At 35.6% G+C, this 13,672-nt stretch overlaps 2 protein-coding genes across 4 annotated transcripts in view; one reads left to right on the top strand and one right to left on the bottom strand.

The window, feature by feature from the left end:
• The window catches only part of LOC127731659 (tight junction protein ZO-1-like), a 611,031-nt gene that overhangs the window by 418,516 nt on the left and 178,843 nt on the right, over positions 1 to 13,672 (bottom strand). The gene's annotated exons all lie outside the window — the stretch shown is intronic.
• The window catches only part of LOC127731661 (uncharacterized), a 46,097-nt gene that overhangs the window by 10,443 nt on the left and 21,982 nt on the right, over positions 1 to 13,672 (top strand). The window contains exon 2 of the mRNA XM_052240429.1: positions 12,538 to 12,764. Within this exon, the coding sequence (XP_052096389.1) occupies positions 12,539 to 12,764 (226 nt within the window). The 5' untranslated portion in view covers position 12,538. The remainder of the gene's footprint in view (positions 1 to 12,537; positions 12,765 to 13,672) is intronic.

The raw sequence follows: 13,672 nt of genomic DNA, 5'->3' as shown, positions 1-13,672 counted from the left end.
GAGTTCTGTATTTGTGTTGTACTTTTTTAGTAAAGGCTTTCCCAAGGCTTGATTGGCGAATAGAAATATGGAAATCCGTGGACTTCTAGTCTTAGAGTTCTGTATTTGTGTTGTACTTTTTTTAGTAAAGGCTTTCCCAAAGCTTGATTGACGAATAGAAATATGGAAATCCGTGGACTTCTAGTCTTAGAGTTCTGTATTTGTGTTGTACTTTTTTTGTAAAGGCTTTCCCAAAGCTTGATTGGCGAATAGAAATATGGAAATCCGTGGACTTCTAGTCTTAGAGTTCTGTATTTGTGTTGTACTTTTTTTAGTAAAGGCTTTCCCAAAGCTTGATTGACGAATAGAAATATGGAAATCCGTGGACTTCTAGTCTTAGAGTTCTGTATTTGTGTTGTATTTTTTTTAATTAAGGCTTTCCCAAAGCTTGATTGACGAATAGAAATATGGAAATCCGTGGACTTCTAGTCTTAGAGTTCTGTATTTGTGTTGTACTTTCTTTAGGAAAGACTTTCCCAAAGCTTGATTGACGAATAGAAATATGGAAATCCGTGGACTTCTAGTCTTAGAGTTCTGTATTTGTGTTGTACTTTTTTTAGTAAAGGCTTTCCCAAAGCTTGATTGGTGAATAGAAATATGGAAATCCGTGGACTTCTAGTCTTAGAGTTCTGTATTTGTGTTGTACTTTTTGTAGTAAAGACTTTCCCAAAGCTTGATTGGCGAATAGAAATATCGAAATCCGTGGACTTCTAGTCTTAGAGTTCTGTATTTGTGTTGTACTTTTTTTAGTAAAGGCTTTCCCAAAGCTTGATTGACGATCTGAAATATGGAAATCCTTGGACTTCTAGTCTTAGAGTTCTGTATTTGTGTTGTACTTTTTTTAGTAAAGACTTTGCCAAAGCTTGATTGGCGAATAGAAATATGGAAATCCGTGGACTTCTAGTCTTAGGGTTCTGTATTTGTGTTGTACTTTTTTTAGTAAAGGCTTTCCCAAAGCTTGATTGACGAATAGAAATATGGAAATCCGTGGACTTCTAGTCTTAGAATTCTGTATTTGTGTTGTACATTTTTAGTAAAGGCTTTCCCAAAGCTTGATTGGCGAATAGAAATATGGAAATCCGTGGACTTCTAGTCTTAGAGTTCTGTATTTGTGTTGTACTTTTTTTAGTAAAGGCTTTCCCAAAGCTTGATTGACGTATAGAAATATGGAAATCTGTAGACTTCTAGTCTTAGAGTTCTGTATTTGTGTTGTACTTTTTTAGTAAAGGCTTTCCCAAAGCTTGATTGACGTATAGAAATACGGAAATCCGTGGACTTCTAGTCTTAGAGTTCTGTATTTGTGTTGTACTTTTTTTAGTAAAGGCTTTCCCAAAGCTTGATTGACGTATAGAAATACGGAAATCCGTGGACTTTTAGTCTTAGAGTTCTGTATTTGTGTTGTACTGTTTTTAGTAAAGGCTTTCCCAAAGCTTGATTGACGTATAGAAATATGGAAATCCGTGGACTGTTAGTCTTAGAGTTCTGTATTCGTGTTTTGCTTTTTTAGTACAGGCTTTCCCAAAGCTTGATTGACGTATAGAAATATGGAAATCCGTAGTCTTCTAGTCTTAGAGTTCTGTATTTGTGTTGTACTTATTTAGTAAAGGCTTTCCCAAAGCTTGATTGACGTATAGAAATATGGAAATCCGTAGACTTCTAGTCTTAGAGTTCTGTATTTGTGTTGTACTTTTTTTAGTAAAGGCTTTCCCAAAGCTTGATTGACGAATTGAAATATGGAAATCCGTTGACTTCTAGTCTTAGAGTTCTGTATTTGTGTTGTACTTTTTTAGTAAAGGCTTTCCCAAAGCTTGATTGACGTATAGAAATATGGAAATCCGTGGACTTCTAGTCTTAGAGTTCTGTATTTGTGTTGTACTTTTTTAGTAAAGGCTTTCCCAAAGCTTGATTGACGTATAGAAATATGGAAATCCGTAGACTTCTAGTCTTAGAGTTCTGTATTTGTGTTGTACTTTTTTAGTAAAAGCTTTCCCAAAGCTTGATTGACGAATAGAAATATGGAAATCCGTAGACTTCTAGTCTTAGAGTTCTGTATTTGTGTTGTACTTTTTTAGTAAAGGCTTTCCCAAAGCTTGATTGACGTATAGAAATATGGAAATCCGTAGACTTCTAGTCTTAGAGTTCTGTATTTGTGTTGTACTTTTTTAGTAAAGGCTTTCCCAAGGCTTGATTGGCGAATAGAAATATGGAAATCCGTGAACTTCTAGTCTTAGAGTTCTGTATTTGTGTTGTACTTTTTTTAGTAAAGGCTTTCCCAAAGCTTGATTGACGAATAGAAATATGGAAATCCGTGGACTTCTAGTCTTAGAGTTCTGTATTTGTGTTGTACTTTTTTAGTAAAGGCTTTCCCAAAGCTTGATTGACGTATAGAAATATGGAAATCCGTGGACTTCTAGTCTTAGGGTTCTGTATTTGTGTTGTACTTTTTTTAGTAAAGGCTTTCCCAAAGCTTGATTGACGAATAGAAATATGGAAATCCGTGGACTTCTAGTCTTAGAATTCTGTATTTGTGTTGTACTTTTTTAGTAAAGGCTTTCCCAAAGCTTGATTGGCGAATAGAAATATGGAAATCCGTGGACTTCTAGTCTTAGAGTTCTGTATTTGTGTTGTACTTTTTTTAGTAAAGGCTTTCCCAAAGCTTGATTGACGTATAGAAATATGGAAATCTGTAGACTTCTAGTCTTAGAGTTCTGTATTTGTGTTGTACTTTTTTAGTAAAGGCTTTCCCAAAGCCTGATAGACGTATAGAAATACGGAAATCCGTGGACTTCTAGTCTTAGAGTTCTGTATTTGTGTTGTACTTTTTTTAGTAAAGGCTTTCCCAAAGCTTGATTGACGTATAGAAATACGGAAATCCGTGGACTTTTAGTCTTAGAGTTCTGTATTTGTGTTGTACTTTTTTTAGTAAAGGCTTTCCCAAAGCTTGATTGACGTATAGAAATATGGAAATCCGTAGACTTCTAGTCTTAGAGTTCTGTATTTGTGTTGTACTTTTTTTAGTAAAGACTTTCCCAAAGCTTGATTGACGAATAGAAATATGGAAATCCGTGGACTTCTAGTCTAACAGTTCTGTATTTGTGTTGTACTTTTTTAGTAAAGGCTTTCCCAAGGCTTGATTGGCGAATAGAAATATGGAAATCCGTGAACTTCTAGTCTTAGAGTTCTGTATTTGTGTTGTACTTTTTTTAGTAAAGGCTTTCCCAAAGCTTGATTGACGAATAGAAATATGGAAATCCGTGGACTTCTAGTCTTAGAGTTATGTATTTGTGTTGTACTTTTTTAGTAAAGGCTTTCCCAAAGCTTGATTGACGTATAGAAATATGGAAATCCGTAGTCTTCTAGTCTTAGAGTTCTGTTTTTGTGTTGTTCTTATTTAGTAAAGGCTTTCCCAAAGCTTGATTGACGTATAGAAATATGGAAATCCGTAGACTTCTAGTCTTAGAGTTCTGTATTTGTGTTGTACTGTTTTAGTAAAGGCTTTCCCAAAGCTTGATTGACGTATAGAAATATGGAAATCCGTAGACTTCTAGTCTTAGAGTTCTGTATTTGTGTTGTACTTTTTTAGTAAAGGCTTTCCCAAGGCTTGATTGGCGAATAGAAATATGGAAATCCGTGGACTTCTAGTCTTAGAGTTCTGTATTTGTGTTGTACTTTTTTTAGTAAAGGCTTTCCCAAAGCTTGATTGACGAATAGAAATATGGAAATCCGTGGACTTCTAGTCTTAGAGTTCTGTATTTGTGTTGTACTTTTTTAGTAAAGGCTTTCCCAAAGCTTGATTGGCGAATAGAAATATGGAAATCCGTGGACTTCTAGTCTTAGAGTTCTGTATTTGTGTTGTACTTTTTTTAGGAAAGACTTTCCCAAAGCTTGATTGACGAATAGAAATATGGAAATCCGTGGACTTCTAGTCTTAGAGTTCTGTATTTGTGTTGTACTTTTTTTAGTAAAGGCTTTCCCAAAGCTTGATTGGCGAATAGAAATATGAAAATCCGTGGACTTCTAGTCTTAGAGTTCTGTATTTGTGTTGTACTTTTTTTAGTAAAGGCTTTCCCAAAGCTTGATTGGCGAATAGAAATATGGAAATCCGTGGACTTCTAGTCTTAGAGTTCTGTATTTGTGTTGTACTTTTTTTAGTAAAGGCTTTCCCAAAGCTTGATTGGCGAATAGAAATATGGAAATCCGTAGACTTCTAGTCTTAGAGTTATGTATTTGTGTTGTACTTTTTTAGTAAAGTCTTTCCCAAAGCTTGATTGACGAATAGAAATATGGAAATCCGTAGACTTCTAGTCTTAGAGTTCTGTATTTGTGTTGTACTTTTTTAGTAAAGGCTTTCCCAAAGCTTGATTGACGAATAGAAATATGGAAATCCGTAGACTTCTAGTCTTAGAGTTCTGTATTTGTGTTGTACTTTTTTAGTAAAGGCTTTCCCAAAGCTTGAATGACGTATAGAAATATGGAAATCCGTAGACTTCTAGTCTTAGAGTTCTGTATTTGTGTTGTACTTTTTTAGTAAAGGCTTTCCCAAAGCTTGATTGACGAATAGAAATATGGAAATCCGTGGACTTCTAGTCTTAGAGTTCTGTATTTGTGTTGTACTTTTTTAGTAAAGGCTTTCCCAAAGCTTGATTGACGTATAGAAATATGGAAATCCGTGGACTTCTAGTCTTAGAGTTCTGTATTCGTGTTGTACTTTTTATGTAAAGGCTTTCCCAAAGCTTGATTGAAGAATAGAAATATGGAAATCTGTAGTCTTCAAGTCTTAGAGTTCTGTATTTGTGTTGTACTTTTTTTAGTAAAGGCTTTCCCAAAGCTTGATTGACGTATAGAAATATGGAAATCCGTGGACTTCTAGTCTTAGAGTTCTGTATTTGTGTTGTACTTTTTTTAGTAAAGACTTTCCCAAAGCTTGATTGACGTATAGAAATATGGAAATTCGTAAACTTTTAGTCTTAGAGTTCTGTATTTGTGTTTTGCTTTTTTAGTAAAGGCTTTCCCAAAACTTGATTGGCGAATAGAAATATGGAAATCCGTGGACTTCAAGTCTTAGATACAGGATTTTTATTTATTAGTTGTTTTTGGCTTTGCCCAACTGTCGGTAACTGCGAGTACTATCAGATCTGTACTTAGTGTCTTTTTTGTTGTTGGGGATGAGAGATGGATATATACCCTGCCACGTCCTGTCTGTGTTTTTGTTTGATATTTTTCGTTGCATCGATCTGATGAGTTAAGCCTTTTTCAACTGATTTGTATAGTTTGTTCTTATGGTGTGCTGTTACACCACTGTCCCAAGTTAGGGGAGGGTTGAGCGCTTACAAACATGTTGAACCCCGCCAGATTCTGTATGTGCCTGTCCAAAGTCAGGATCCTGTAGTTCAGTGGTTGTCGTTGGTTGACGTCTGTTATATTGTTTTTCGTAAAACAAAATTGTTATAAATTAGGCCGTTAGTTTTCTCAATTGATTTGTTCCATATTTTTTATGTCGGGACCTTTTATAGCCGACTATACGGTATGGGTTTTTCTTGTTGTTGAAGGCCGTACGGTTTCCTATAACTGCTTACATCCACTTTATTTGAACTTTGGTGGAGAGTTGTCTCGTTGGCAATCATACCACATCTCCTTATTTTTATATTCTCCAGTCCGGCATAAAAAAAAGTACATATATAGCTTTCTTTATTCTCAACGAACCATCCTTTTGACAAGGTATAGAGAAAAACATATGTACAATAAAAAGAAGACGGAGTACAGGTTTACACAAAGGGGATGACTGAGGTTTAGAGACATGATCATCTCTGATTTCTCCCGTCCGGCAGGAAAGTAGGATAAATAATAAATATTACCATTTGATTTTCATGTCCTCCCCCTCCCAGAATATCAATTGTCGTTCCTATACCAAAGGGATGACTGGCGTATAGAAATATTGTATTTTCTGGACTTATCCCGTGCTTCAAAGAAGCAAAATCTTAATTCAAAAAGCGGCGTCTTTTTTTGCTGTGAGGGATGTATAAATACGCAGCCGCGTCCTGACAGAATGGGAACTCAATCCAATGCATTGAATAAGACCAGAGCTACGCTTATGACGTCAAACCCTTTCAACAATTCTCTGAATGGTCCTTAGGCATCAGTTTTGACCCTCATTTATCAGTACTAGTGTAAGCCCATATTCCACGCCCTTCATTCCAGTAGAACTACCCTAAAACCTCACTAACGTTCTATTCTGTTAACTTGTTATCATACTGAATATGCATGAAATATTTGCCACTTGACGTTTATCAAGCAACCACCAATCAATTATAACGGAACTCCCCACTTCTGGTTTTTATAATACCGGTGTATAAAGTACAGGGTTCTTGTGATTTAAAACAAAACAACACCAAACAACCTTGAGATCCATACACCAAACAACCTTGAGATCCACACACACCAAACAATCTAAAGGGTCATACACCAAACCACCTTGAGATCCATACACCAAACTATTATAATATATGAGGGTCTGAATAGGGGGTCTATAATTATGCATTAATTTAAGGTCATTTCTCTAATCTTTGATATAATTAAGCCCATCGTTCTCTTTACGCTATCAAGATTTTCTAATTTATTGGTCCACTGGTTGTTGGTGGAGTTCTCGATATTTAGTTTTCTGTGTAGCTTTGTGTTGAAGTCGGAGTTGGAGGGTAGGGAAATTGGAATCGAGAATCCCCTGTCCAGCCATCAAATAACAGAGAATGATGAGCCAACAAATTGTCAAATAACGGCCGGGTACCAGTCTAAAAGAAAAATAGCATCAAGCAGTTAAGAATACATAAATGAACACGACATCATAAGGACCCTCATTAAATACTTCGAATAAAGCATTGAATTATAAAGCTTTGACTACAAATGAAGTGTTTAACTTATATGTTCAAACAAGGGTTCACAAAATAGAATTATAGGTGAAATATTTGTTAATGAATACCGGTTTACTAAAACTTGAAGTTTAAATGGTTTACTATATATAAAAGAATGAATTCAGATTTACACAATTCTTTTTAGCTCCAGAAAGCATATATGCACACATATATCAAGCTATTTAAAATAAATTGTTTTGGTCGAAAAGGAGCTTTGTATTCATGAAATGTACACTTGACAAGGAAATAAAGTGTCTATTGAAGGACGTTTTGACAATGAATTAAATCAAAAGTTTTGTATAATCATAAGTAAGATTAGAGAAAAATGGGCAATATAAATAATGAATAGAGAAAATGAAAATTAAAAAAATACAGAAATGACGGACCACGATCAAAACCCTCATAGCTAGGTCGAAAGGAACCGACATCGTTATATCAATAACGACCGAAAAGACAATGAACGGTCGACAAAACTCTACATAGAAAACTTAAGACTGAGAAACACGAACCCGACATTAAAGAGGGGCGTAAAGGGGGGTATCTACACGGAAGAACCCGAAATAAAATGGCCATTTCACGATGAACGAACAATTGAAAATTTCTTGCACGTCGATCTTTTTACCGATTTCACGAAACACGGTGAATAACGAACCTTTTTCACGGCTGCACGTGAAATAAAAATGACAAAAACGTTGCACGAAAATAACCCTTTACCACCCTCATTAAAAATTCAATTTCTAAAATAACAAATGAAAATTGTCATATTGGCCAAAAAGGGTGACCTATTAAACCCATATTTGTTATAAAGATATTGATTTGGGGATCAGGACAGATCGGACCAAAAGCTAATCGGACCAAGACAACTCGGACTAATTTAAAGACAACTGGGATTACTTGTAAAGACAACTCGTTTGTTTTTTGTTTTGACTTTTTCTTCTCATTTTCCCCCTAACTGACCATCTTTCAGATTGATGCATTTTAATTTGCTTGTTTGTTTTTACCATATTTCTGTTCTGTTAATATTAATTGTGGGTTTCGTTGGGACGAACCGTGAAGCGGGATTGGTCGAGTTTTTATAAGCGTGACACGTGAAAGTCAAATTATTGTGCGTGAAAACGGGAAATGAAGTCGAGCGGGACACGTGAAATTACCAAAAAATGAGCTTGAAAATCATAATTTTATTAAGCGTGTAAATAAAAATTGTTGTCAAAAGAAGTGAATACTGGTTGGTTGTACACTTTGTTGTCATCGACATTCCGTTATTGGTTTCTGTATTTCTAAAACTGTATCCCGAAATGTCTTTCGTATTTAGATATATAATCATAATAAAATAACAATTTCCAGTCGAAGTCCAAAGATCAAGAGGTGTGTTGCAGGATTCTTCTGTTGAGTAATTTTAGTTTTCATTTAGGGTAACATTTAGGGTCGCCCTTTATAATCGGACTTCACACAAAAAAGTGCCATTATAAAACAGCAAGCTTAAAAGCTACGTATTCGCAGCTACATTGAATGCTGACATTTCTTCATCAATAAAACAGCCACGGAAGATGCAAATATATCAAATCTCAATAGAAAATAGGTCCAAGTGAGCTCACAAATATCACTGCACCCTGATCTTATTAATTCTCTAATCCAAGTGACCTCACAAATATCACTGCACGCTAATCTTATTAATTCTCTAATCCAAGTGAGCTGACAAATATCACCGCACCCTGATCTTATCAATTCTCTAATCCAAGTGAGCTGACAAATATCACCTTACCCTGATCTTATTAATTCTCTAATCCAAGTGAGCTCACAAATATCACCGCACCCTGATCTTATTAATTACCTAATCCAATTGAGCTCACAAATATCACTGCACCCTGATCTTATTAATTCTCTAATCCAAGTGAGCTCACAAATATCACTGCACCCTGATCTTATTAATTCTCTAATCCAAGTGAGCTCACAAATATCACTGCACCCTGATCTTATTAATTCTCTAATCCAAGTGAGCTCACAAATATCACCGCACCCTGATCTTAATAATTCTCTAATCCAAGTGAGCTGACAAATATTACTGAACCCTGATCTTATTAATTCTCTAATCCAAGTGAGCTCACAAATATCACTGCACCCTGATCTTATTAATTCTCTAATCCAAGTGAGCTCACAAATATCACTGCACCCTGATCTTATTAATTCTCTAATCCAAGTGAGCTCACAAATATCACCGCACCCTGATCTTATTAATTCTCTAATCCAAGTGAGCTGACAAATATTACTGCACCCAGATCTTATTAATTCCCGAATCCAAGTGAGCTCACAAATATTACTGCACCCTGATCTTATTAATTCTCTAATCCAAGTGAGCTCACAAATATTACCGCACCCTGATCTTATTAATTCTCTAATCCAAGTGAGCTCACAAATATCACCGCACCCTGATCTAATTAATTCTCTAATCTCTTGTTCGAAGACCTCACAGACACAAATTGATGAAGATCATTTCCGGTTCTGACGATGTGTACGATCTAGCCCGGTTTTCAACGCCAAAAGTTTGATATAATTAATATGTCGAACAGCGTCACAGGGTCAGTAAAATACAATGAATGTTAACTACATTTCTACATGTGAGGCGACTTCTAAAATGACAAAAGTAATAAGCGGGAAATGGGAAACTAAAAAATGGATAAGCGGGATACGGGAATCTGACAAACAATAAGCGGGATACGGGAATCTGACAAACAATAAGCGGGATCCGGGATCAGATTTTTTATATTTCATTGGGAATAAATTATTTGGTGATATTTAAAAAAAAAACGCGTTATTTACTACATGTACATGTACAAAAATCTGTGTTGGTCAGCATATTAAATAAGAATTAAAAGAAAAGACTGTCTTTATAATTTCGTTTCACTTTGTCAATAGCACAGATGAAATTAACAAAACATTATTGAATATACTAGTATGACTATTTTGCAATTTCAGAGACTATTTTAACTACACTTAGCAAACCTTTTCCATCCTCCTTTGTCCGAGTTGTCTTAGCTTTTTAAGTGGCTCGAGTTGTCTTCAAGAGTGGTCCGAGTTGTCTGTAGATTGGTCCGAGTTGTCATGGTCTGACTTGTCTTTGGTCCGAGTTGTCATGCATTCATTGATTTGATATATTGAGCAGCAATCTAAATTCAAATGCAATAAGATGATAAATAGAAGTGGTATATTTTCGTATAAAGGGAAACTTCGTCTTAGTGTCAACTAGGTTGAGTGACTGACTGGCGTTGAAAGGTTTCATAGATTCGATTGTTTTCGACAGGATTTGTGATTCCATTTATGTCGACAGCCTGCAATCGAAGTAATATTACGGATGTCGACAAGGTTTATATGCATTCTATCTGTGAAGATACAGTAAGTGAAGATACTTGGGTCGACAAGTTCCATACGAATTGATTATACTGGTAACATCGACAAATAGTCGTAAATAAGTAACAATCGAATTGATTCGACGGGTGTCGACTCGTTACTTTTTTTCTCTTTGCATCGATCATTATTCACAACTTGGTTGATTCAATAGGCGTCGACATTATTAGGGATTCTTTTGGTGTCGATAATTTCAATCGAATTGAATCAACGGGTGTCGGCGGAATAAGTGAATCTGTGCTAATATGTTACAATCAAATTGAGTCGATGCTTATCGGCAGGGTTAGTGATTTTATTGGTGTCGATAGGTTTCAAAAGAATTGATTTGACAGGTGTCAGCAGGGTTAAATTGTGTTGGTATCGTCAGCTTAAAATCAAATTGAATGCACGAGATTGTATTTGTGTCGTCGTGATAAAATCGAATTGATTTGACTGGTGTTGACAGGGTTTGATTATATTAATGTCGTCGGGTTAAAATCGAATTGATATTTTACTGGTTTCGATAGGGTCTGATTATATTAATGTCGTCGGGTTATCGGCATGGTTAGTGATTTTATTGGTGTCGATTTATTTCAAAATATTTGATCTGACAGGTGTCAACAGGGTTAAATTGTATTGGTATCGTCGGCATAAAATCGAATTGATTTTACGAGATTGTATTTGTGTCGTCGTGATAAAATCGAATTGATTTGACTGATGTCGACAGGGTCTGATTGTATTAGTGTCATCGGGTTAAAATCGAAATGATTTGACAGTTGTCGACAGGGTCTGATTGTATTAGTGGCGTCGGGTTAAACTCGAATTGATTTGACGGATGTCGACAGGGTCTGATTGTATTAAAAGAGGGACGAAAGATACCAGAGGGACAGTCAAACTCATAGATCGAAAACAAACTGACAACGCCATGGCCAAAAATAAAAAGACAAACAGACAAATAATAGTACAGATGACACAACATAGAAAACTAAAGACTAGGCAACACGAACCCCACCAAAAACTGGGGGTGATCTCAGGTGCTCCGGAAGGGTAAGCAGATCCTGCTCCATATGTGGCACCCCGCGCCGTCGTGTTGCTTATTAATGTCGCTTGGTTAAACTCGAATTGATTTGACGGATGTCGACATGGTCTGATTGTAATTAGTGTCGTTTGGTTTCAAATCGAATTAATTCAACTGGTGTGGACAGGGTCTGATTGTATTAGTGTCGATAGGTTAAAACGAATTGATTTGACGAGTGTCGACAGGGTTAGAGATTCGGTTGGTGTTAATAGGTTTCAAAGGAATCGAGTTGATGGATGTCGACAGGGTTAGTTATTCTTTCGATGTAGATAGGTTCCAAACGAATTTATTTGACGGGTGTCGACAGGGTTAGTTATTCTATTGATGTAGATGGGTTTCAAACGAATATATTTGACGGGTGTCGACAGGGTTAGTTATTCTATTGATGTAGATGGGTTTCAAACGAATTTATTTGACGGGTGTCGACAGGGTTAGTTATTCTATTGATGTAGATGGGTTTCAAACGAATTTATTTGACGGGTGTCGACAGGGTTAGTTATTCTATTGATGTAGATGGGTTTCAAACGAATTTATTTGACTGGTGTCGACAGGGTTAGTTATTCTATTGATGTAGATGGGTTTCAAACGAATTTATTTGACGGGTGTCGACAGGGTTAGTTATTCTATTGATGTAGATGGGTTTCAAACGAATTTATTTGACGGGTGTCGACTGGGTTAGTTATTCTATTGATGTAGATGGGTTTCAAACGAATTGATTTGACGGGTGTCGACAGGGTTAGTTATTCTATTGATGTAGATGGGTTTCAAACGAATTGATTTGACGGGTGTCGACAGGGTTAGTTATTCTATTGATGTAGATGGGTTTCAAACGAATTGATTTGACGGGTGTCGACAAGGTTTAGTGATTGGTGTAAAGGGTTACTATGGTGTCGACGGGATAAGTAATTCTATTAGTGCTGATATGTTATTATCAAATAGTTTAAACGGGTGCCGACAGGGTAAGTGATTTAATTGGTTTGGATGGGTTTGAATCGAATTGATTCGACGGGCTTCGACAAGATCAGCTCTTCTACCGAGTGAAATCGCATGATTATGTAATAGAAGAACATTTTTAATGGTGTTTCATTTGTTCAACAATCAAACATATACTACTTTTGTATTTATATTTTTCAGCATGATTCTGATGAACAGATTTCTCCTCGTTATCATTTTGTCGACTTATGCTCTTTGTGAGACATTATTACCAGGGGAGATAACTATTGCTGCCTTATTCCAAATACAGAATGCAGTGAATAATAAATGTGATGGAATCTCTCCACTATCTGTTAAAAGTCTAGAAGCTGTCAAATGGACTTTTAGGAAATTAAATGAAAACAACTATATTCCCGGAGTTTCTATTGGTAAGAATAATAATGTATTGCCAATAACTGAGAAGAGATGATGATATGGAAAACCAACAAAACATATAACTAAAACAAGCATGTCTTTAAGTCAAAAGGTTATATGATGTGAATGGAAGGATCTTAAAGAATTTATCGATTTTATGTTAAGTCTTATATTTTCTTCTTCTACCAAGCATTTTTGTATATTTAGAAAAACCTTATGCTATTGTAGTCACAGTTAAGCCAAAATTACACTTATTGACTAGCATAGGCCAAAAGTACATTAAAATAGGCCAAAAACACAGTTATTGATTAACATAGGTCAAAATTACAGCTATTAATGTACATAGGCCAAAATTAAAGTTTTTGATTTATATAGACTAACGTAATAGTATCTGAATAATATCGATCAAAGGTACAGGTATTCGTTAACATAGGCCAAAGTACAGGTATTGACCAACACATTCAAAATCACAGTTATTCTTGTATACAGGTCAGAATTACAGTTATTGATCAACGTAGGTCAAAGTACTAGTAACAGTTACTGATTAACATAGGCCACAATTACAGTTATTGATTAAAAACGGTCAAAATAACAGTTATTGATTAACACAGGCCAAAGTTACTCTTACTGATTAACATACGGCGAAGGTGTGTTTTTAGGGCAGAAAAAAATGTTTGTTTGCCCTACCCCTACCTACATAGAAAATAGCTGCCTATTCAAAATCTGTTATTGTCCTGATGTGGAAATGTTTTTTTTTTAATCGGATATGCATGAAGACTAAAAAACATTTGACAATTGAATTTTTCTTTGCCAAAAAAAAAGAAAGAAAATATTTTCGTACGTCTGCTGTTAGGTTTTCGGTGGTCTCCGCTAAAGAAAAAAAAAACAACTCAACAACATATTTCAGGAACAAGTCTTTTGA

Source organism: Mytilus californianus, unplaced genomic scaffold, assembly GCF_021869535.1.
Source record: "Mytilus californianus isolate M0D057914Y unplaced genomic scaffold, xbMytCali1.0.p SCAF_20, whole genome shotgun sequence".
In the NCBI taxonomy this organism is placed as follows: Eukaryota; Metazoa; Mollusca; class Bivalvia; order Mytilida; family Mytilidae; genus Mytilus; species Mytilus californianus.
Note: the sequence above shows the minus strand (reverse complement) of the source record. Positions and strands in the feature narration are given on the sequence as shown.